General features: G+C 33.5%; 1 protein-coding gene across 1 annotated transcript; it reads right to left on the bottom strand.

Annotated features, from left to right (window-relative positions):
* Positions 1–3885: 3885 nt before the first annotated feature.
* LOC132952749 (phosphatidylinositol 4-phosphate 5-kinase type-1 beta-like) lies at positions 3886–7773 on the bottom strand. Its single transcript, XM_061025164.1, has 3 exons — positions 7530–7773; positions 4408–5632; positions 3886–4345 (listed from the first exon to the last, which is right to left on the bottom strand). Exons 1-3 carry the CDS (start codon positions 7666–7668, stop codon positions 4213–4215), a joined length of 1497 nt encoding a protein of 498 aa, XP_060881147.1. The 5' UTR covers positions 7669–7773; the 3' UTR covers positions 3886–4212.
* Between the last annotated feature and the right edge of the window lie 15699 nt (positions 7774–23472).

The following is a 23472-nucleotide window of genomic DNA, read 5'->3' as shown; positions in this document are numbered from 1 at the left end:
GTACTGTTTACTAGTGTTATACATTTATAATGTATAATTATTAATTCTTTTATATTCACTTTTTCTTGTTGAATTAGAGATATATGCTGTGGATCATCAGGATTGACATCTTCATCAGGTATTAAGAGTGTGCAATAGTAAAAGTGTTACGTATGTAACGCTCCAGAGATGGCGTTGTGCGCCGTATCGCTGCCGTCGCGGCTGGACGTAACCACGCCCATGTCTCCGTGGACTCACGCGGCATTCTCGCAGGAGAGGTTAGGTTAGGCATTATTATTTCATGAACAGTCCAGTTGTTAGCTCCGTTTCGCCAGCACTGCCACTTTCGAATTTTAATACCAAAAGTTGACAGTATTATGTACTTTTTTATGTACAATTTTGTACAAGCAAAATACAATTTTGTACACCCCCCCAAACACGAGAAAAACCGTTATTGCAATGCGCGTGCTGGAGAAACGTTTCCCCAGCACTCCCATGGCTAAAAGTTGAACAGATTAAATTTTCAATGGTACAGTATTATGTACTTTTTTATGTACAATTTTGTACAAGCAAAATACAATTTTGTACACCCTCCTAAACACAAGAAAACCCGTTATTGCCATGCGCGTGCTGGAGAAACGTTTCCCCAGCACTCCCTTCGCTTAAAGTTGAACAAATTAAATTTTCAACGGTACAGTATTATTTACTTTTTTATGTACAATTTTGTACAAGCAAAATAAAATTTTGTACACCGCATTTTCCCCCACACCATATCTTTCCATAGTATACGGTGACCGTAAATTAGAAAAAACCCAAGAGCTGGTTCGTGCATGTTTGTCGTGTTATTAATTAAGACTAGATGTTTATAGATGGTCATTTACCATTTATAGATTGGGTATATATTGTTTTAACAGTCAAATTATATGATTCAAACGGCGGACACTGTTTATGTCTTTATGTATGCTTGCTTCTTTTGCTAGTATTTATTATCATAGCCCAAAAACTACCCTGCCCGTTTCGCCCAGGTACAAGTTTTGCCCAAATTTTGTTTCTATATGATTCCCGTTTCGCCCAGAGTAGTTTAGACCAATTTAAAATTAAGTTGGAAATGATTATAATATTTTAATGTTTGAGTATCATTTAGCGTAATCCAGAAAACACCACGAGGAGTCGATACTCTTTGTTTTCCAATTTTTTTTTTTTAACATTTAACAAATTTTAAATTGAGTCCACAATATTTATTAAAAAATCAAATTTATCTCACAATACAAATTTAAAACTAAGTAAAAAATATTTATTAAAAAATCATAATCGTTTAAAATATATTTATTAATACCTACCCTTCAATGCGTTATTTGATATTCGGTGTATGATGTTCTAGATTTATCTTAACTTTTCTGTTGCCCGGAATAAAAATTCTGATTCGCAGCAGTATATTATCAGGTAGGCAATCTACCTGCGGTAGATCGCGGACCGCGTGCTGTTTGTACATAAGTGTATGATTTAACTATAAAGTATCAAAGTTATACCAAGTTTGTCGTTTTTACTTAATTCCACCTACGGTGGATTAATATAATCAATTAATATAAAATCCTAACCTAACCTAACCGTACTAAAATCCGATGAATAAAAAAAAACCAAATTTAATCCTTTTTAAATTAGCCTATCTTCTTCCCAGAGGTCTAATCTACACACAAACATTCATTTATATATATATATATATTGACACAAATAATAATACAAACTTACAAACATGCCCGATTAACTAATAGCAACCAATATATAATACACTATTATTATTTCTATTATTATTTTTTCTGGACAACCCTTAGGGGTATAAAAAATAGATAGTAGCTGATTCGCAGACCTACTGAATATGCATATAAAATTTCATAAATATCGCCAAGCCGTTTCAGAGGAGTATGGTAACTAACATTGTGACACGAGAATTTTATATATTAGATTATTTATAAACGATATTTCTTTTCTTTCCTATCTCAATTAACCGTAATTTTATTACTATAGGTTTTATAACAGTCGTCTTTTAGGGATCAGAAACTTTAGCACCATTTCTCCTTGACGTTCGCTCATAATATTTGACTGAACTATTGCCAACTTAAATTTTAATTGGTCTAAACTACTCTGGGCGAAACGAGAATCATAAAGAAACGCAATTTGGGCGAAACGGGTAGCCGGGAAAACGGGCAGGGTCATTTTTGGGGGAAACGGGCTACGCCCCTGGGGGTTTTCTCCAGCACGCGCATGGCAATAACGGGTTTTCTTGGGTTTAGGAGGGTGTACTAAATTTAATTTTGCTTGTACAAAATTGTTCATAAAAAAGTACATAATACTGTACCATTGAAAATTTAATTTGTTCAACTTTAAGCAAAGGAAATGCTGGGGAAACGTTTCTCCAGCACGCGCATGGTAATAACGGTTTTTCTCGTGTTTGGGGGGTGTACAAAATTTTATTTTGCTTGTACGAAATTGTACATAAAAAAGTACATAACACTGTCAACTTTTGGTATTAAAATTCGAAAGTGGCAGTGCGGGCGAAACGGAGCTTATTTTGTCTACTAGTGCGCTCTCTTAATGCCAAATCGTTTAGTTTGTTTTTTTTTTGGAAAACCGATAAAATATTGAATTTTTTTCTTTTTTTACTCATATTAAGTTTTAATTTATAATAATAACTATTACGATTTAAAACTTTTGACTTAAAACGTTGCAAAATTCAAAATTTTAATTTATATTGAAACATTTAATCTTTTCATGCACACCGGCATCATAATTATTATTGTGATACCACAAAAAAAGTATTACACGATCGACTATCGAGAATCGTAATTGCAAGGAAATTGAACTGAATTTATATTATATCATTGAAAAGAAAATCAGTCAGTGTAACAGTCGCGAAGTCCGTCGCGGCCAAATAACAAGTAACTTTTAACGGCACTTGACAAGCGTAGTGTAGTATATAGTAACAATGATTTCATGACGATATGACAATGTGGGACGACCCCAAAGGGTGCGTCATTGGTATGGGTGAGCGTGACGTGACGTCGTGTTGCGTGGACTTGAAGTCTTGAACCGATTCTGGACTTTTACCATGCTGCTTAAGGTCACGGCGATGCAGTCCATTTTTTAAGAAATTTTCACTGGGCGACAAAAAAAATTTTTTCTCAAAATAAATTAATTTCATGCTCACCGGCAATGCTGGGCGCTTGTCGGGCAATGCGGTATCGCGGATTTTCGGTAATGGCAGAGGGCACGTCAAGGCGTCGCTATCTGTCGGAGATTTGTCGAAAAACTATCCGAACGTTTCCAACGGCAGATCACGCGATGGTTATGCGTCCGGGGGAGGCTTATCGACGAAAGCTCAAAACAAAACTTTAGTCTCGACCGTTATTATTATTAATATTAGGTAACTATAATAATAATTATCGTCATCGGAGAAAAATGCAACCGATACAGGTTTTGTAATAATATAAAAGTAACAGATTTTTAATTTTCAGAAATATAATATTATAGGTATAAACATATTTTTACTATAAGTATTAACGTGATTTAAAATTTTTTTTTTTTATTAGAACCATATTTTAATAAATTCAAGTTGAGACGAATGTACGAACGAAACAAATAACTGATTGTGAATATTAGAGATTGTGTAAGCAATAAACGAGTTCATGTAAAAAATACAAGGTGATAAATTAAAAATGTTTAAAGACAATAATAAAAAAAAATCTGTGAAATAATTTATAAAAAGGTATACCTTATTAGCTTACCGGTTAAAAATTAAAATTAAAATCAATTAAGCATAAAATTAAGATGCTAAGAATTTTAAAGCATGGAAACGTACAAGATTTTAATTAGTTTTGCAAAACGAAATAAATAAGTATAACGCTCATATAAATAAATATACGTATATTATATTAATGTAAGTACACAGAAATCGATAAAAATAATAGTACCTATTATAAATTAAGAACAAATATCGTCAAACGGACGATACAGTCGCAAAGTTTTCTAATTATATTTCTTAACTTTTTAAGTCATAAAATTAATTTTTTTTGCAAGAAACAAACGTTGTGGACTTTAAAACCAAAATTAAAAAATAAACTGATCATGCACTCCGACGAATATTTCTAAATTTCAGATCTACGATTATTAGTACAACACAGTATGGATATATTAACAGGTATTATTCATTATAGTTGTCATCATCTTTGTTTTGGGTTATTTTAAACAGTCTGGCATTATAATGATAGATAATTTAGAATTCCGCCGTACACTCGACGATTGTATGTCGATTGGTTGCTTGGATAATTTATTAAGTTCTTCAGGAGACAACATTGGCTTGAACACTGAACTAAAATTAAAAAAAAATGTTATCAATGAATGAATAAATAAACAAATATTAATTTTACATACTTGGTCATAAATTCAAGAAATCTAGATTTATAGAATCCGGGATGTTGTACAGAAATAGAGTCGGCAGTTTCTTTCTGACAAGGTGTAACCTTCAATTTAATTGATTTCAATCTATGCTCTAGGCTTTTTGTTCTTCGAAAAGTTTGAAGTATGTCAATAATTCCAACAAATAGTAATAATCTATCACCATTGACACTTTTAGCAGGTATGCTACCACTTAATGAAGCATAATTTTCTTCTGACAAAGTCCAAGCTTGAATATTTCCCTCTACTGAATCAGCCATCAATCTCTCCCACCTGAGAATAGCTGCCGACCTTAATGAAGGATTGTCATCGGTTTCCAAATGATGGTCGATGTTATGAACACCCATTAAAATACTGTAATCCATTATATTAAATTCTTTTAGTATTTCACAATCGTTTGCTATTGTTTTGAGAAGAGCTAAGCGAGTGTCTGTCTTCAAAAATAAACCCCTGGGATGAAGTTCATTTTTAAAATCTAAATCTTTATATGTAGGCGATTTTTTACGTTTTTCACGAACGGAAGCATTTCTACCAAGAGTCGAACCTTTCAGATCAAATTTTTGGTGCATTTTTATGCCAGAAGGTAGTAAATTGTTCATAGTTACTATTTTATTGCTTATTGAATTGCACTGAAAACCATAAAAACCGGAAAATTTTGGCAACAGAGATTCCCGATTGTCAGTCAAATAAGTGGTGTACTTGGAAAGTAAATGTACTAAACATTGATCTTCGGTTTGCTGTACAGATTTCATTATAAATTTATCATCTGGTGTGAGGTAAAATATTGATTTACTAGCACCCGGGTTGGAAAGTTCCCGAAGAGGTGAGTTACAAAACGAGGTAGTATAATCTTCTGAGTTAATGCCAAATAAGTGTCTGAAATAATGGAATGTAAGTGGAGCGTATATATAAAAAAAAAAATTTGGATAACGGTTATTGTTAGAATCATGCCAATTACGAAACTCCTGCATATTATTTTTATTAAAATCACTAGGAAATGAAACGGGTGTTACAGTTCTAATTTTCATTTCATGTTTTACTCCTAGTTGTATTGAACCCATAATTTGACTAATTTGTTGTGTAGTGAGGTTTTCTTCATTTTCATCCACTATGTTTTGTTGAAATTCCTCGGCATTATCTTCGGCTAAGATATCGTTGAGTGTTACTCTACGATTCTGGATGTCAATTTCAATAATAACATCTAAAACAGTCATAATTCACATCAGTGTCAAGATATCCATTGAAAAAAATGAATATCTAATAAGTAAAGATAGGAGGTTGATGACCTAAATAACACACAACAAATCCCAAAAAAAAAATGCAAAAATGCCCCAAATACTTCAAAAAAATAACTTTAAAATTGACTAAAAAATCTACTTAAATAAATAAAAAAAAATTTAATTAAAAAATAATAATAATTATTAAATAGGTATATGATTTGTGATAATGGGTGTTAGAGTAATTTAGAATATGAATTTTAAAACTAATCATAACAAACATTTAAACTTCAAGTTTAATTTACATAAAAAAAATTAATTGAAAATAAATTAAAAAATTAAACTAGAAATAAAAAAAGTGGGCAAGTGGGTGTCGCTTAGCTGTACAGTAGCTTACGAGTGGGTCCCTGTAATGGATGGTGTTAAATTTGATTTCAATGATAATAATATCATTGTATAAGAAAAACGATTCCATATGAAGACGGTCAGTCAGCCTTTAGTGGCGAACGCAGGATTTTTCAATGGGGGGACTTGAAAATTAGTTACAATTTTATTTTTATTTTGTCCTGTCTAATAATTTCAGACGTTTATTTGAGGTATTTTAAAATGTTTGTAACTTCTCAATTTTTCTGGTAGACGTATCGTATATGAAATATTGAAATTTACGTCTTGCTTACTATTATAGTCGACTGCAGTTGAAACTTGATAAATATTTTTTTTAAAGTAATAATAAATAGGGCGATGGGGGGGGGCTTCAGCCCGTTAGCCCTCCCCATCACCTGCGTAGCCATTGAGTCAGCCTATGATAATAGTGACTATTACTAAGTATATTTGATGATATTATTGTGAATAAAGTAATTTATATATAACATATTTACGTGGAACATTGTTTTAAATTTTCAATCATTAGCTATAATAGTTGAACATTTTATAAATTTTAACTATAAAATAATTATTAAATTTTAAATTTGTCAAAATTAGAACTTTAAATGCTTATAAAAAAATTGTACATATGTATTTTAAATATTTTTCAACTGCTATTGTAATAATATATCAGGAGCCTTGTATTACATATTCACGCTTTTTTACGCAACAAATAAAATTTTATTGACAATCATAGAAAAAAAAAATTAAAAAACTAAAAAAATTGAAATCTGATAATGTCCGTAAACATCTCGATTTCTTCTCATTTATAACCGGTAATTTGTAATATTATTAATTTATTGTACTGCGAATTGCGATTATTCGTGGTCTTAATTTTACGATATTAATACGACATTTTGTGCTAAGTAGTAAGAGTATGTTTTATTTTAAAACATCGATAAAATCCTCGTTGAAAAAATAATTGTCAACCGCTGTCCCCCCAAAAAATGTATGGCGCCCTCCCTGCTCTGGAAAACACAACAATATGTGCGGTAACCTATACTATTTAAGTAATGGTATAGTATATTTAAATTGTCCGCTAAGTTATATTGAATTTAGCTTGGCGATTTAAATTAAAAATTTAAAAATACTATAGCATAATGAGTACATATAATAATATAGTCTACTATTATATTGAAATAGTTAGTGTATTACTAATCAAGTGTCTTAACTCTTAAGGTCGCCAACCTAAGTTCAATTATTTAGCAGACTATTTTAACGTAAATTATGATATCATCCATGGTTGAAACACTTAGCTATAAAGTTGATAGTTATATCACAACTTTTAGAACCATTTTTTTTATACGTTTTTTTTGCAAGGAATTTGGCGGAGTGTTTTTGTTGGGATAAAATAAACCTACATCTCACATAATATTTTGAAATATTATAATATTAGATGATTATTTCATATTTGAACATAATAATTGTATCCATAGTGTCATAATACAAACGACATACTTTCTTCCTGTGTCTGTTTCTCGGCAATTGTTACTGTTGAAATTATCGTGAGATAATACACTAAGAAAATTATAAGTCCTTTGGAAAATGTAGACGTATTAATCATCATTTTTAGATTTGAAAACACTGTTTTAAACATAGTTACTTCTTACACCGTGCATAAACGAATAAAGTTCCTTTACAATCGGGTAAAAATATTGGTCGTAGAAATATAATGAAGTAAAGCCTATGCACTATAAACACGTAAGAACCAATCGGTGTTGCACAACTGAATAAACTTTTTACTTTTTCATATTTATGTTTAATAACACCGTATTTGTTAGCAACGAGCAGGTGGTCTTTATATTCTTATGAAAACAGTTTAGGTCTTATTCAAACCAAATAAATAAATTATCGTTATACCAATTGGTTTAACTAGAGAGCCTCTCGTTTTCACAAAACGCGTCTCCTCTGTTATATATGCACATAATGTGGTATGCAAAATCTTATAGCATGGACGCCGTCATACATTTTAATAATAACAATCCTATTATTATCAGACTGCATCTTGAATAGGCACATAGTTATACTCCATTTGAACGCGAATTTTTCCAGAACCTCAAACTCTTAAGAATTATGATATAATATAATATTTTGTAATATTATTTGATTTAAAACAATCGGATAGGCATTTTAGCTATGGCACTGTGGTGGGTGTATTTTTTACGGATTTTTTAAAAGTACATGGTTTAGTATATACTTAGATATATCTTTACATACTTAATCAAAGTACGATAAAAGTCTTAATCAAGTTTAAGGTTATCTCAAATTATACCATACTGACTCCTGACATATTTCATTGGTAGTTATTTTAGTCATCAGTTCCATGGTTACGGTCGCAATTTTGTTCCAATTTATTTGCTTTTATAGGGGCGTGTTTGAATTCAAATATTTCAAACCACTACTATATAATAATATAAAAACCTGTAGGTAGGTACACTCGATTCCATCTCATAAACTCAGCGACCATGATATAATATGAGAATATGACTACACTAAATAATATCAACTGTACGATGCACGACGGTCGGAAACGTGCATTTTCATATTCCAACTTCGTGGTTTGGCTAGCGCGTTAGATTGCACGCGTGGCCGTTTTTATATTATACGAAACCCTCCTCTTACATCCTGTTCTACTCACCGGTGCGTCAGAGGTGGTGGCGGCGGTCGATCCTGGGCTGTTGTAATGTACTAATAAATTTGGCACTGGCGGGGAGGCGCAGCAGAGGGACTTACGCGTATAATAATACGAATTTCGGGCAGCCGGTGATCGGAGGGTGGAAGGGGTGACGTTTATTGGCGGCGTATACAAAAGTTATGGTCGAGAATTGTGAAAGACTGAGAGAGTGAGAGAGAGGGATGTATAGATATGTGGAGAGAGCGAGAAGGAGAGGGACGCGTTGTCGCCGGTCGCAGCTATTATACCACGACGAGGGTCGGCGCGGCGGCAGGGTGCGTTTTAGGGACGTGACGCGGGCAACAACGGTTGCATTCGGTGGCAAATCAAGACGATTCCTAAGCAAGTCACCGTCGTCGTCGTCGTCGTCGTCGTCGTCGTCTATATACGCGTCCCGCACCCCCGCAGTGTATATATACACTCGCTGACTTCTATGTATACGCATATAATATGAATGTATATATGTATATAATATATAAATGTATACGCGACTCGGAGACGACCATCGTGAGCACCCAGAACAGTATATATATATGTGTATATATACACGTTTCCAACGTAAACGGCACATTGGACGAGTGGGTGGGAGTGCGGGTGGAAAATAAACCCTTCACCCCTACCGGCGCTGCTAGCACGCTGAAAGGATGTAATAATTTCGGACTAAACTTTAATTGAGCTCTCTCTCTCTCTTACTCTCTGCCACCACGGCCGCTCTCGTTCAGGCAACTGATGTACGTGTACATCGCACACACAAACATGTATATATACACCTATTATTATTATATATTATATTATATATAGGTACACGCTCAACTACACGCGCGCGATATGTATAATATATAATAATACACAAACACGTCTCGTTCCCTTTTACATTATACATTCTTATCACCGACGTATATTCGCTAGTGTATGTGTGTGTGCGCGTGCATTACGACTACATCTCTCCGCGTATAATACTGTCGTTCGTATGAACCCGACGTCTTCCGTCGTAACCGTACATATAACAAATATTATACGTATTATGTATGCATATGTGTGTGTGTGTGTGTGTGGGACATAAATAAGCGACACTTGCTGTTTGATGGTTTTAATCGGGCCAACGAATTTCCTACGTTAACCATCTGCACCTAACCAGACCTATACCTACATATAACCTATAATAACCTATACCGCGGTTCCGCAAACGTGTAACAATAATATGCCTTTCGGAAATAAGCCGGACTTAAATCGGTCGGTTCTATCAGGATTTGTCACGCGTTAGGGGGGAGGGGGGTAATCACCCTGTCAGTTATCGCAGAATTTTCGCGAGCAGAAACATATAAACACAATACTGGACGATTAGACGGACACTTCAATCGAAACTAGGTTTTATAATTGTTATCGTACTGGACGTTCGTAAAGTGCGCCGCCAGACGGTCGTCCAGACTGACGTTATCATTGATACTTAGACATACTTAGACATAAAAATATGTACGTATATATAATATAATATATATATATATATATACGCAACAGACACACGCACACCCATACATTGGCCAACGGATTAAGTTCCGCGTAGTGTTATCTGATTCAAAATGTATATTTTGTATATATATAAGAGAGACATAAAGTTTGTTAAAAATACTTTGCGTGGGAGTATTCCAGTTTTTCTCAGGAGTATAGCTGCAGGAGAGTGAAAGAAAGGGTTTGGCTGTGTTTTTTAATTTCTCTGGAAGATTGTAGACAATTTATTGATATTGCAGTTTCGGGAGCTTGCTTTTAGTTTACTGTTATTGGAGCGGAGCCGTCGGGCGAGTGTACACACCACAACCACGCGCGCGTATACGAGAGACAGACGAAAAAAATAAATATATAATACAAGACGGGAATTGCGGCGGGAAGGAGAGAAAAGCCAGCTCCTCGAGCTCGTCGTTACACAACAGCCGAACGGCGGAAGAGGACTATATAATACAATAATATAATAATACATTGCGAGGGGTACAACATGTATACGCTGTATCTGTGTTTAACAAAGAGAAGAAATATATATACGTGTATATGCTATTGTTTAATTGTATCACTGGCAAACGAGTCCCCCGGCGTAGGCAACACTTTTTAAAGATATGACTATAATAAAAATTCGCGGGTTTAGAGCGTCGGATGAGCTTGGTTGGGCTCGTTTTTCGAGCAAAAATAATTGTAACGACCGCAGGCACTGGGCTGATTAAGATAATAGCCGGGGCAAAAAGTTTACACCACTATATACCCCGTCATCCAACACACCCCCGCTGCCTCCGCTGTCTCAAATATCCATTGCCTACCCCCCCCCCCCCCCCCACTCCCGACCATCACCCGTGAAATGATTGTTATAATTATAGTGCGCCGATAATCTCTGAAGAGGAACAACAGAGAGTTAACTCCTTAGTCCTTATATACATATATATATATATATACACCCGTATAAGAGTATATAAGACCACAATCGTTAATTACCGCTAGTGGTTGTTAAATGGCGCATTAAATACATATAACCGTTCTTTAGGCCATGCTGTGGCGGTGTACTTTGCCAGAAAATTCTCGAAAAACAGCAAACGAAAAAATAAATAATAAAAACGAACGCGTTTATTTATGGTTCACTAGTACGTTAATGTTGTCTACTTAACTACCGTGTTTAATACCGTGTCCGATGACGCGGTCGTGACGGGTGCGCAGCGTAGGGACTTGTGGTGTGCGTGCAGTGAGGGTGCAGGGTAAGGAGCGTTGGCGTATAACACTCGAAAGAAACTTCCGTCCCTTCTGCACCACCCAATAAACATTATTAGGTATATAATATGATTATGTGTTTACTGTTTATGCTATACGCAGTAAACCATAAACACCTATGCGTTCTCGGTCGCCCGTTCAGCGTGTCGTATTTATGATTCGATTAAAATTGTTCACGGTTAATCATATTAAGATTTTAATCCGATCGAGGAGCGTAAAATAAACACCATTATTATAATACCCACGGTAGGCCATAATAGTAGATTCCTCTAATATTACCTATATACATATATTAGCCTAAGGCTGAAGTTTCACGTTCCCGAAACGTAGCGAAAACTATAGCATTACTCCGTAACGATGAGCATCGGCTAGCTAAGATATTTTATTTTGTGTGAAAATATAAAATTATAAATACCGTCTATAATATTATACTTAAATATCGTAAAATATCAAATCACTGAATGTATTTTTGTCGTACCATTAATTTACAGTTTTGGATATTTTAGTTTACTCCTATAAAGGAGTCCTAATCAGACAAGTTAGATCTTATAAATTGTAATAAATATTATTTAGGTAATCATATAAATTACAATAATTGTCAATCGATGTGCCATTACTAGGTATGAGTGCAACACACATATTCACAGTTCATAGGCAAGTTCACCATCGCGGTTATTATACCAATGTATGTTATGATGTGGAACATAAACTAAATTTTTCAATTTTGTAAAAACTCTCCAACCATTTGAACGCAGAATAATTTCCAAACGTAAAAATAAGTAGTTAACTTAAACGGCCTTCACTGTTTTTAGCAATGTCTTCTCTAGTAGGAGTGGTTAAGTTATGTGCAGCAACCACTTCTCAATTATGCATGTCTTAAGTTTCAGTTTATTATTATTTTTTTTATTATTGATGTAGATAATAATTTTAATCTTTATTAAAATAATTTTATTTTAAACAATTCATGTACACATTAAACAAATAATAGGGTTAATTAATAAATGATATTATGTTAATTAATAATTAATAATAAATGATAAATTGATGTTCTCATTGAACGAGTTGCGTACAAATTTCAAAAATGCTCGTACAAATTCATACTAATAACGTACTAATTATATATAGTAAAATATTGATTATTTTAAGAAGTGGGGTGGCCGGCGTAATGCACATCATTTAAACTATATAATCACTGCACTTAACACAATATTATAATGGCCCGTTGAAAAATGCATGGTGTATGCTGCAGGGGCATAAACTGGATAAAAATAAGTAAATGTCTACCTCGAAATCTTCAACAGAATATTAGCACGTCACAACGATTATTGTAGGACGAAGGTGATCGATATACTGCTGAAATTCTAAGCACTGCAGTATTTGCTATAGTTGAAATCTCTTACAATACATATGTGCACGTTATTCATAACGAACAATTTATTGCCTAACTTATTTTCAGGCAGATAACATAATATAAGAATTGAGTACCTAACATATTATTCTTAAATTCTTAATACATTAGAGACGTCTCGACATTTTATAAAATGTACACCGTAGGTTAACCTATATTTGGTTATAATTAGTAGTTGGAGTTTTAAAGTTTCAAAAATATTTAAACTAAGAAAATAATATAATATTGTCGGTGTCATTCAAGGAAAAAGTGTTTTACGTGATTACATTTTGCGTCAAGTTTTAAAATTCCGTTAAGTTGTCGATAACGGTGAGAACAGTGGACATTATGGAAGCACTGACGGAAAACTTGAACAAAGACTGAATTCGTTTTGTAATTAGGTGAATTTTAATTAAACATTCCTGAATGTATTGAGGGTGATGTGAATGACGTCCGAAACGATTGTCCTTTACGAAGTTCGACGGTTACGTAATTGAAAGTTTTCGGACAGACTGAGAAGCGTCGACTAGTCGTTACTTGGAACATGAGTCGGTCTGTATTGTTTTTATTAAATTATAAACATAAAATAGTTTTTTTTATGTATACAAAGAAAAAATAAGTAAAATTGCATCAATGAATAAAATGTAAAAAGATAAAAGTTTTTAATTAAAATTTGTCTTGTGTCGTTATTATATCGAATAATATAACCATTTCTAACAGTTTACGATCGATGAACATATGACATAAAATGAATTATTCTATAAATTATGCTCGTCGTTTTCGAAACAAGATTCCACGTTCACACAGCTATAAGTTAATATTATCTTTACAAATTTTCAAATGTTTATGCACACTCGATTTTATTGAACATTTTTAAATTTAATATTGTTGCTGTGTTGTATCAAATTTATGTTTGATCATCGTAATACTTAAAATATTATAATGTTAGTTCGAATAATGATTGCACTGTTTAATATTTAAGATATTTTCTTTCTTAGTAAACAGTATAGCACTTTTCATTGAAAAGATGTGTGTAAACCTCGTTTGAATTTCACCAATAAAATCGAGTATTATCATAATACGTTATTATAAAGTGCATTATTTATTCGAGCGATAAACGAGTATAATGCATTTTTATTATATTGGTAGCTCTTCGAAAGCAATAGTTAATCCAGAAGCTATAAATACATCAAGTTTCTATATATATTTTGACACATATCTATTGGATTTCTGTAATTTTGGGGCTCAACGTCAACCACTAAGTGGCCGGTAAAGTATTATCGTAAAGATTACCGAGATAACTTTACAAGAATATCGACTGTACATGTATATACGTATAATATAATAACAAATCTTTAGTTGTATCTTATATACTTATATAAATATAATATCAAACGTGAGACATTGTACGAAAATTTAAAATTTCACTCGACCAAACGTGAAGCATATGCTTTAGACTTTATTTCTGGTTACATGTAACAAACCACTAACTAAAATAAAAACCCCAAACCTATCCAAGGATTTTTCATAATTTTATAGTATAATATATATTATTATGTTTATTACCCGTATTTTCAATATACTATTTACAATTTCGTTTCCCGAGAATATACAACATGGATTAAAATAGGATAACTACATTGTAGTTAAATAAATATTATATTTGTGTGATACGATGAATTATGTACCAATACAATTGAGCCTGTCAACATTTTTTTTTTTAAATATAGAATATTAGTGATTTTGGATTATAATTGACATAATTCACCCGTTCATCAGTGATTGAAAATAAATCAAATAACAAAGTAAGTCATAAGAAAGATTAACCTAATTTCTTTTCTCACGAAAATCTTATAAATAATATATTTTTTATGCTATGCATAATATAATACTAAACCAAACGTATGTTTTATATAATATTATGTTTTTTTTTATAAATTTAATTATGTGCCTTAGGATCTCTTAAAATTATATTATTATACTTGTTTATGCGTCACTGAAGATTGTGAAGCTAATGAGTTTCTGTGGCCAAGTGTTCGCTGTTTCTCCCTCAAAAACCCAGTTAAACACTAAAATCCCATAATTTTGTTTGTTTGTTTAATTTGTTTTTTTTTCGCGAAGGAAATGAGACATTTTTGTATAAAAAAAATTAAAAAATAAAGGTGGATTTGGGAAGTCTGTGTGTGGGAAGGGGAGTGACAATCGCGAGTGGTAGGGCGAGTGACGTTTTTATTTCCTCGGCCGTATAATTAATTCCTTGTTCCGTGTCCGAAAAGTTGGCGGAGACGCGCGTAGCAAGAAACGGCGTACGTATTGGTCGTTTCAAAGTTGAAACGTCGCCATAAATTGTCGGCTTTATTTCGTCAACTTTCGTTCGTTAAAACTTTTTTCTCTCCGCCTAACCATTTCACCCTCCCCTTCCTGATATTACATTTGCAACCGTCACTAAATTACTGAAAAACTTGTCCGCAATTCAGAAAACGTCGTACCAAACCAACAACAAATTGAACGAATTTCGACAAAAAAATCACACATGCCTTGTTCTGTGTATATTTGTTTTCATCGTGTATAATAATATATATAAGCCGAATTTTGCCATATGACATACAAATAATATATTATGCATGAGGGTGTACACACAGAGACAGATTTACATGATTTCCTTATCCATGGGTGACTTTTTTTAGCCACCATCTCTATCCACGAGTGATTATATTTTTATCATAAGAATATACGTATACATATTTTTAAGTAACATAATAATGTTTTAAACAGACGTAAAATTGAAATATCAGACCGTTAATCGTTATTCAAGTTCCCAACCATCAATAACCACACAAAAAAATTGCCAAAATACAATATTTGGTGATATTGCAAACGTTTTCAAATAGTTTTTGGAATTTAAAATGCATTAAAAACATAAAAAAAACAACAAGGAGACAAATTGTAAAAATTATAAACACATAATATAATATTATGTAGATTTAGAGTTTATATTATTTATAATAACTATGGTCATAAAAGGAGAAATTAATGAAAATAAATTACAATTTTTAAGTTTATTTTATTAATCTATTCCACTTTTTGTTGAATGTCTTTAAAATAGGCCGGTAGAAAGAATATTTAATGAGGACAACTTGAGATTAAAAATATCAGAAAAGTAATTTTATTACAAAGTATAAGTGTGGGCAAAATGGGATTGTGCCTGTTTTATCCTATATGATTATATTGATAGAATGATATAAGTACAATAGGTAAAATTCACAATTGTACAATTATTATATAAACACAATTTATTAAAATACAATATTATTTGATGTTGTATATTCAATATTGTGACATTGGGTATTGGTCAGTGGTATATGTTATCTTAAAAAAATGAATATCACATAGTTTCCACACATTATAATAAATTAATAGATATAATAAAAAATATTATTTTTCATATACCTATATATAGGGATACTAAATAATAATAAAAAAAATTATTCATACACAATTATGTAATCTGTAGTTTAAGTACGATATTGCTTATTTTCTAATTTTTGGATGGCATTAACTTCAAATAATTTTTTTTTTGGGGGAGGGGGTGGTTCTCTTGCATAATCGTCCCCCACCCGATCACCTATGCAAATCACTGGAATAATTTTAGCTTCATCCGCAGAGACTCGACGCGGGATAAGATGATGATATCATATAATTATATAGGTATAGGTATATAACTGATCCAAAAATAGATACGCACTGTTTTTGACCGAAAAAAGTTTTTGGTTTATTTTCTGCGAATCGGCTGACACCATCTATCGCGGGGATGCTTCTCAGTACGCGACCTCATACGCGCATCGCAATGCACAAGACAGAGGAAGCTGACACTCGCGGTATATTTACGATACGGGTTACACAATTTTTGTGCGGCCGGAGCGTGAGATAAGAACGAGGAGGAGAGAAAAAAAAGGTACTCGGGCGGGGAACATCCTCCTAAAACACCGTCACGTGGAGTGGTTGGTGGTGGGGAACGGCGGGGGAACGGCCGTGTCGAGGGTAAATGTATATACATATATATTATATATATATATATATTCGCGTGCGCGGGGGCGAAAGGGACCTGAGTATAACACGTGCACCCGCGAGTGCGGGTGTGCGTGAGTATCGCGATGGAAAGCGTGAAGGGTTGGTGGTGCGTGCAGGGGTGGTGGTGCATGCACGCGGCCCAGGTCCTAAAGCCTCGAAGGACATAACAATAAAAAATAATGTACCGCATAAATCTGTCTAAATTTGACGATTTTATTAGTGGCAATAATGCCGGAGTGATATCCCGGGCGTCGAGCATAAAAAGAAATAGCTGCGTTCTCTCGGGTCGTCGGCCGGCGGGCGGTGGTCGGGCGGTGGCGAAACGGGCCGGGGTTGGAGGAAAAATGTATAAATACGATGAAAAATCCCGACAAGGGAAAGCTGGATTTGGCTATTACATCAGTGCGGAGAGCGAGCGGCGTGGCGGGCGAGTTGGGTTGTTGCAGTGGAGGCGCGCACACACACGCACGCACACGAACACCGACATGAGAAAAAGAGAAATATTAGCGCGACGAAACCGATAATTCTGCAGGCAAGGAAGTTTGTTTCATTATTTTTTATGATGCCTTTAAAATACATAAATACGTAATGTTTTTCTCCACCCCGCCGCTGTTCGCAACGTTTTACGTTGCTTTTCCTCTCCTACATCCATTTTTTTCCTTCCTTTTTTTTTTGTTCTTTTATTTATTTCTTACTTTGTGTTACGCGCGCGAAAACGTATACTCCTTACGGCGTCGCGCGGAAAAATACGCGTTATTCAATTGCCAACCAACAGCACTGCCGCCGTCGCCGGCTCCGAGACTTGATTAAAACGGCAGAGTCGACTTCGAAAAAACGTGTTTATGAACTTTACGACCAGACGGTATATATATCAGCCGACATGATTTGCAATTCGCCTATAGAATCTACGCGTAGTATATTATATTATTATTATATTTCGTACAGCTGTGCCGTTCTAGCCGCTGTATGTAAATACAGGTAATAATATTATGAGAGGCTATAACACCGATCTCATATCATGTTGGTCAAACTGTATTCAACTATTTATAGAGACTACACTATCAACAGAAGCTCGGAAATTGTTTTTTTTATATATCTGCTTATTGGGAAGTTTAAAAAACGTTATGTATTTGCATAATTTTTTATAGTTTCAAACTTAATTTAATTTTTTTTTTAATAAAAATTTTAATTTTAAATAAATATTTTAAATAAAAAAAACTAAGTTCACCAGTCCCCAATATGACATGGTCATAAAGCGTCTGTTGTAAAGAAAACTTTCTACAAACAATCGCACATCAAAAAGAACCTGTAGAATATTGTAATTATTATTACTACTTCCTAATAATATGTTATATTAAATATGCAGTATAGGAAGTATACCTACTCATCCAAAATGAATATTTAGTTCGGCTTCACGATTCAGCCTTTAGACTTTCTTTTATCGTTGAAACTGCAATAATAACTACAAAACATTAAAACAAAAATATGTTAACATTAAAATACCACGTAAAGAAGTTGTAAGTACCTACCATCCGAAGAAGCCCAAGACGCAGAATCGATGACGCACGTTTTGGAAATATAATACGTTCAGAACTAAAAAAAAAACGATAGAAGCAACAATACTTTTAAAATACAAAACTCACCATCGTAGATTCAATAGTAGGTACCTATTTATCAGACGAACACACTATACATTCTACACACTTACATATAATAATATAATGTTATATTATAATGTTGTATGGATCACTGACCCTCATAAGATATTTTTCTTCAGCTTAATGAAAAATAGTTGTTTATCAAATTAATACACTGCAAGTTACAAATGTAATTGTTCAATTCGTGTGGCGTGAAGGTGCTTAGGATTCTACGGCTATAGTTTATCTGAAAATGTTTTAAGTACTACAGACCCTAATATCAAATTGTGTTCCCATTCCTCTTTCCCGAGACCTTTAATGGTTTCCTAGATTCCTACGTTTAGGCCGGATGGACTTGTTTTCGCCCATAATCGAACATTTGGTTTTTGCCCAAATTACATTTTTTTCCAAAACTCAAAAAAGGATTTCATCATAAATGAAAAAACAATTTTGGTTACAACTATAGACTGCGAATGCGAATGATACGAGTCATATGGAACAAATCGACCTCGGCCAATATCCTTGTTAGTTGTTTTTCATATATATTATGCATGTTTTAAGAAGCCGTACTTTTCGGTACATTTTTCCAGGAATTGCAAAAGTAGTTATGTGACAAACATATTTTTAATAGAAACCTTGAATGTGCGAATTGCGTGTCGCGGATTTCCAAACCAGAAATGCTAATATCTAAATTGAATATTATACAATATTAGGTCACTGATCCTTCGGTCAACCACCCAGCTTAAGTTGCACAATGATATATTTCATTTTCCAAGGTGAACTCATTGGTGAAATTCTAATCATAATTCGTAAGACATGTTAAAGTTCCTAATATTAAGTGGTTAAATTCGTGAGTCTATAACAGTAGTATCCAGTAGGTGTACAATATATAGCAAAATTGCATCCAATAGAATCAATTTTCTATTTTAAGTGTGAATTTATCAATTAATTATCAAACTTAAATTATTAGGAGCTCACGTTCATAAACTGAGTTGACCGTATATAATGTCATCTTGAAATACAATTTTTCGTTCTTAGTTAGTTAGAAGATTCTTTTATTTCGAATAAAATCGCCGGTAATACGCGACTATTTTATTTTATCCATAATAATATTTCTAACATGTATATTATAATATGAATACTGATGTAGTTGAAATGGTTGCCAGACCAAGGATCATATTATTATACCGACATGTGACATACAACAACTATAATAATATAATATATGTATATTTATGAAACATGACTTCAGAAGATTATTATTGCCTTAGACAGCTATTATAATAATACAGTCTTTGTTGTTATTTCTAGTATTTTTTTGATTTATGCATAAACTAGAAACGAATAAAAAAGGAAGATGTATATTTTCGTGTTTCTTAAAAATAGCTTATTTAATATATCTTTATTTATCTTATCTATGTCGACTATGGGAATATTAAAATAGGTATTGTTATTGATTTCCACCAAGTTCTTATATTATTTAAATACTTTTGTTATTTTATGTAAATTCTATGCAGGAGGTTGTTCACTCAACCCGACACATATTATATTATATTTATATCGCATAGATATCATATTAAAGTAGGACATTGGTGACGTTAAGTTATCGGAGGAAATGCGTGTAATATACATGTCAAATTTTCAAACCAACAGTTGTAAACTTCACTAACAGTGATATACCTGGACCTTGGTCGTAAAGCGCTGTAGCCAATCGTTCGAACGTTTACGAGCATAATAAATTATCGATTTTTGTTTTTTTTTTTAGGTAAACCGTAAAGCATATTTTACAACTGTACAATCGATTGCGAAATATTTCAAAATACTATTGACGTTTATCTGTTTCAATAGTCGCATTCAACGTCAATATAATAATATATATTATACTAATTCAACCACACAATAAACAATATTCGTGTACAATACATATACATATACAAATAGGTTTACATTTAATTAACAATAACTATATAATGTACATACGCAAACACATATTATTCACTCATAATTTATATTTTTAAAGTTTTTTTCTTTTAAACGTATAAATGGTAATAATTTATAAAAAAAACACCTATAAATTATAAGCGTACCTAAATATATATGTATATGCGCGAGTTACAGGTGTATAATTTATCGGACTAAACTGCCGCACTGCGTCGGATCGAAAAGTAAAAATTAACCGTGAATCAGATACATGTTGTACCATGCTGGTTATTACCATGTTATTACCAGTGTGTACTACGCAGGTACTGTACGTATCTATAACTACTATAAAGACTCGTCTACAATTATTGTAGAAATTCAATTTTTGAGAAATTCCTAAGATGAAATGTACTGAGATTTTAGGAATTAAATAATTCAAATATTATGGACAATAAGTAAACATACTTATATTAGATATACACACTTTGTACAAATTTCCTGAATAATTTTAAAATATATCCCATGAAACGACATTGACTGTACGGTCTGTAGGTAAAATATGTAATATGTATGATATATTCAAATGTATCACTACAATAGATTATGCACGAATCGCGCGAGGGTAGATATCATAATATGATGGGAATATCAAAATGCGCGTGTCTTTGCGATGTTGACCACGACTAGGTGTGTAACAATAATAATAATAATAGTGTCCGAAACGTGATAACCGTGGTGAAAATTGGGTCAAATCGCGATAGTCGCGACGAAATCGAATTCGCACGTTTGTCTGTCGGTTTGTATATTACACTATTCGTATATACCTATATGTTCGCGGTTGACGAATTTGACTCTCAGCAGGAATTTCGACTTACAGATGTGTGTAGTGTATTCGACGTGCTGCTGTCATGAAATATAATACATATTATACCAATCTGTATTATTAGAGAGAACAACGCGCGGACATTGTATGTATTTCAAGGGACGGATGCAAAGACCGCGATATTTTACACTTGGGCGCACTCGTCCGGTCCGAGTCCAACGAACGTTTGAAATTTAATTTTTTCTTCGTCCCCATTTCTATTTTGCCTGGATGTATATAGCGTGTTTTTAATCCGAACCCCGCTCGGCCATATAATAATTTATCAGTGTTCGTGACAAAAGCATTGTTTTCCCGTCCGGCGGCGACGTCGACGGTTAACGAAAGGGGGTGTACTTGCCAAATCGCTATACAAAAGTCTTTAACAGAGCGCGAGCGACGGCGGGAAACTTTATTTTAACCTATGGTGGCCGCCCGCCGCAAGATCGCTCGCGAAATAATTATTATCTGAGGGTTTTCGATTTTGACGTTTACGAGCAGTTAATTACGAGCACCCGAGATATCATTCGACTCTAGTACGTTATTATATTATTATATACGTGTATATAATCTTCGTTTAGATTCAAAGCCACATTTGAAAGTCCATTATAAAAAAACGGCATTTTTAATTTCATTTTTTTCCCTACTCCTTCGAAATATACTCGGTACACGTGGATGAAGATTTGTTTCGTCGAATCATATATATAAAACCGACATTCCAAAGTGATCGCTTCCACTTTACGTTCAAATCATAATGTACTGGCAGTCATCGCATAACCGCAAACTTTCAAAAAAAGGTCGTCGCTTAAATCCGCCCGCTTTTCTATATAGGTACATCAATACCGCATTTTCCCCAAAATCACACTGTTCTATACTACACACACTGTGATAACTGATAAGTACCTATCAATGACGCATATACATTTGCCTGAAATACAATAGGCACCGTAGAAGTTACTCGTACACGTAGTGTAGATAATAATAAAAAAATATTCTTGTACTTATTACATTTTCAAGCTTTTTGACTCAGGTTTTATTTCTTAGTCTATTTTTTCCAAACTTACATGGGAGATCTTTTGAATGATACTTGGTGTCATGTTATTAATTTTTGTAAGGTCGAGCGCTGAAGAGAAATCCGGAAAACTCTTAAAACGATCAAGCAATGCAAAAAAAAACGTTTGAGGGTTAGGTTCGAGAAATCTGATTGATAATACACGGAACAACTACAATACGATATCTTGACTACTGTAACGTGACCGCGCTGGTGTAGTCGTGATCGGTTGAATCTCGATCAAGGTTCGAAAGGTATACCACGTGCGAGATTTAAATTCACCTCTTAGTGTCTAATATAATAATCGTAGCCGACGCGAGTTCGTAAAACCTCAAATAGGCGGACGTAAATATATTAACTGAAACCGAGTATACACGCTGTGACGTTTTACTGATAGCCACACGGCGTCGTCGTCGCGACACGGCTATTGCGTCAAACGTAAAAGTAAAACGGTGTAAGTCCTCCCTTCATGCGATATCCAACGTGAAATTTCACGGCATTTTTCCTTTTCATTTGTCAATTTTTTCCAATGTTCACAATACATTTAACTATATTATGCCCTTACGGTTGTTGTTGTTATTATTATACACTACACAATTTGTTTATGTAAAGCATATCCATAGTACGCTAGAGCCACATAAACCAATTTTTTTCGGCTGCACCATGTTGCTAATTCATAAGATGATTTATTTATATATTACTCAATGTCGTAAGCGTAACATGATTATGTTGCCAGAAACCTAGTTCCAACTGGTTTTGTGTTTCAGTTAAAAGTGAAACACTTTTCCACTGAACAATGTAAAAATAGTAACAAATAGCGGCGACGATGAGTTTATCAGTGTAGAAAGATTGTACCAAGCCGCGTGTTAACAGAGCAACAGGTTTCGAACTAAATTTGTTGGTGTGATGTGGACAGTACTTATGTTTAAAAAGGTCCCAGTTTGTTTCAAGGATACAAAAACAACTGACTATAACACAAACCTATCTAAATTTGAGTAACTACCTGTTATTTAAGTGTTACTTACACTTAATACGGTCCATCCTTAAAAATATT

This window comes from Metopolophium dirhodum, chromosome 9 (genome assembly GCF_019925205.1).
Source record: "Metopolophium dirhodum isolate CAU chromosome 9, ASM1992520v1, whole genome shotgun sequence".
Lineage (NCBI taxonomy): Eukaryota > Metazoa > Arthropoda > Insecta > Hemiptera > Aphididae > Metopolophium > Metopolophium dirhodum.
The sequence above is the reverse complement of the archived record's forward strand: the minus strand, read 5'-3'. Positions and strand labels throughout refer to the sequence as shown.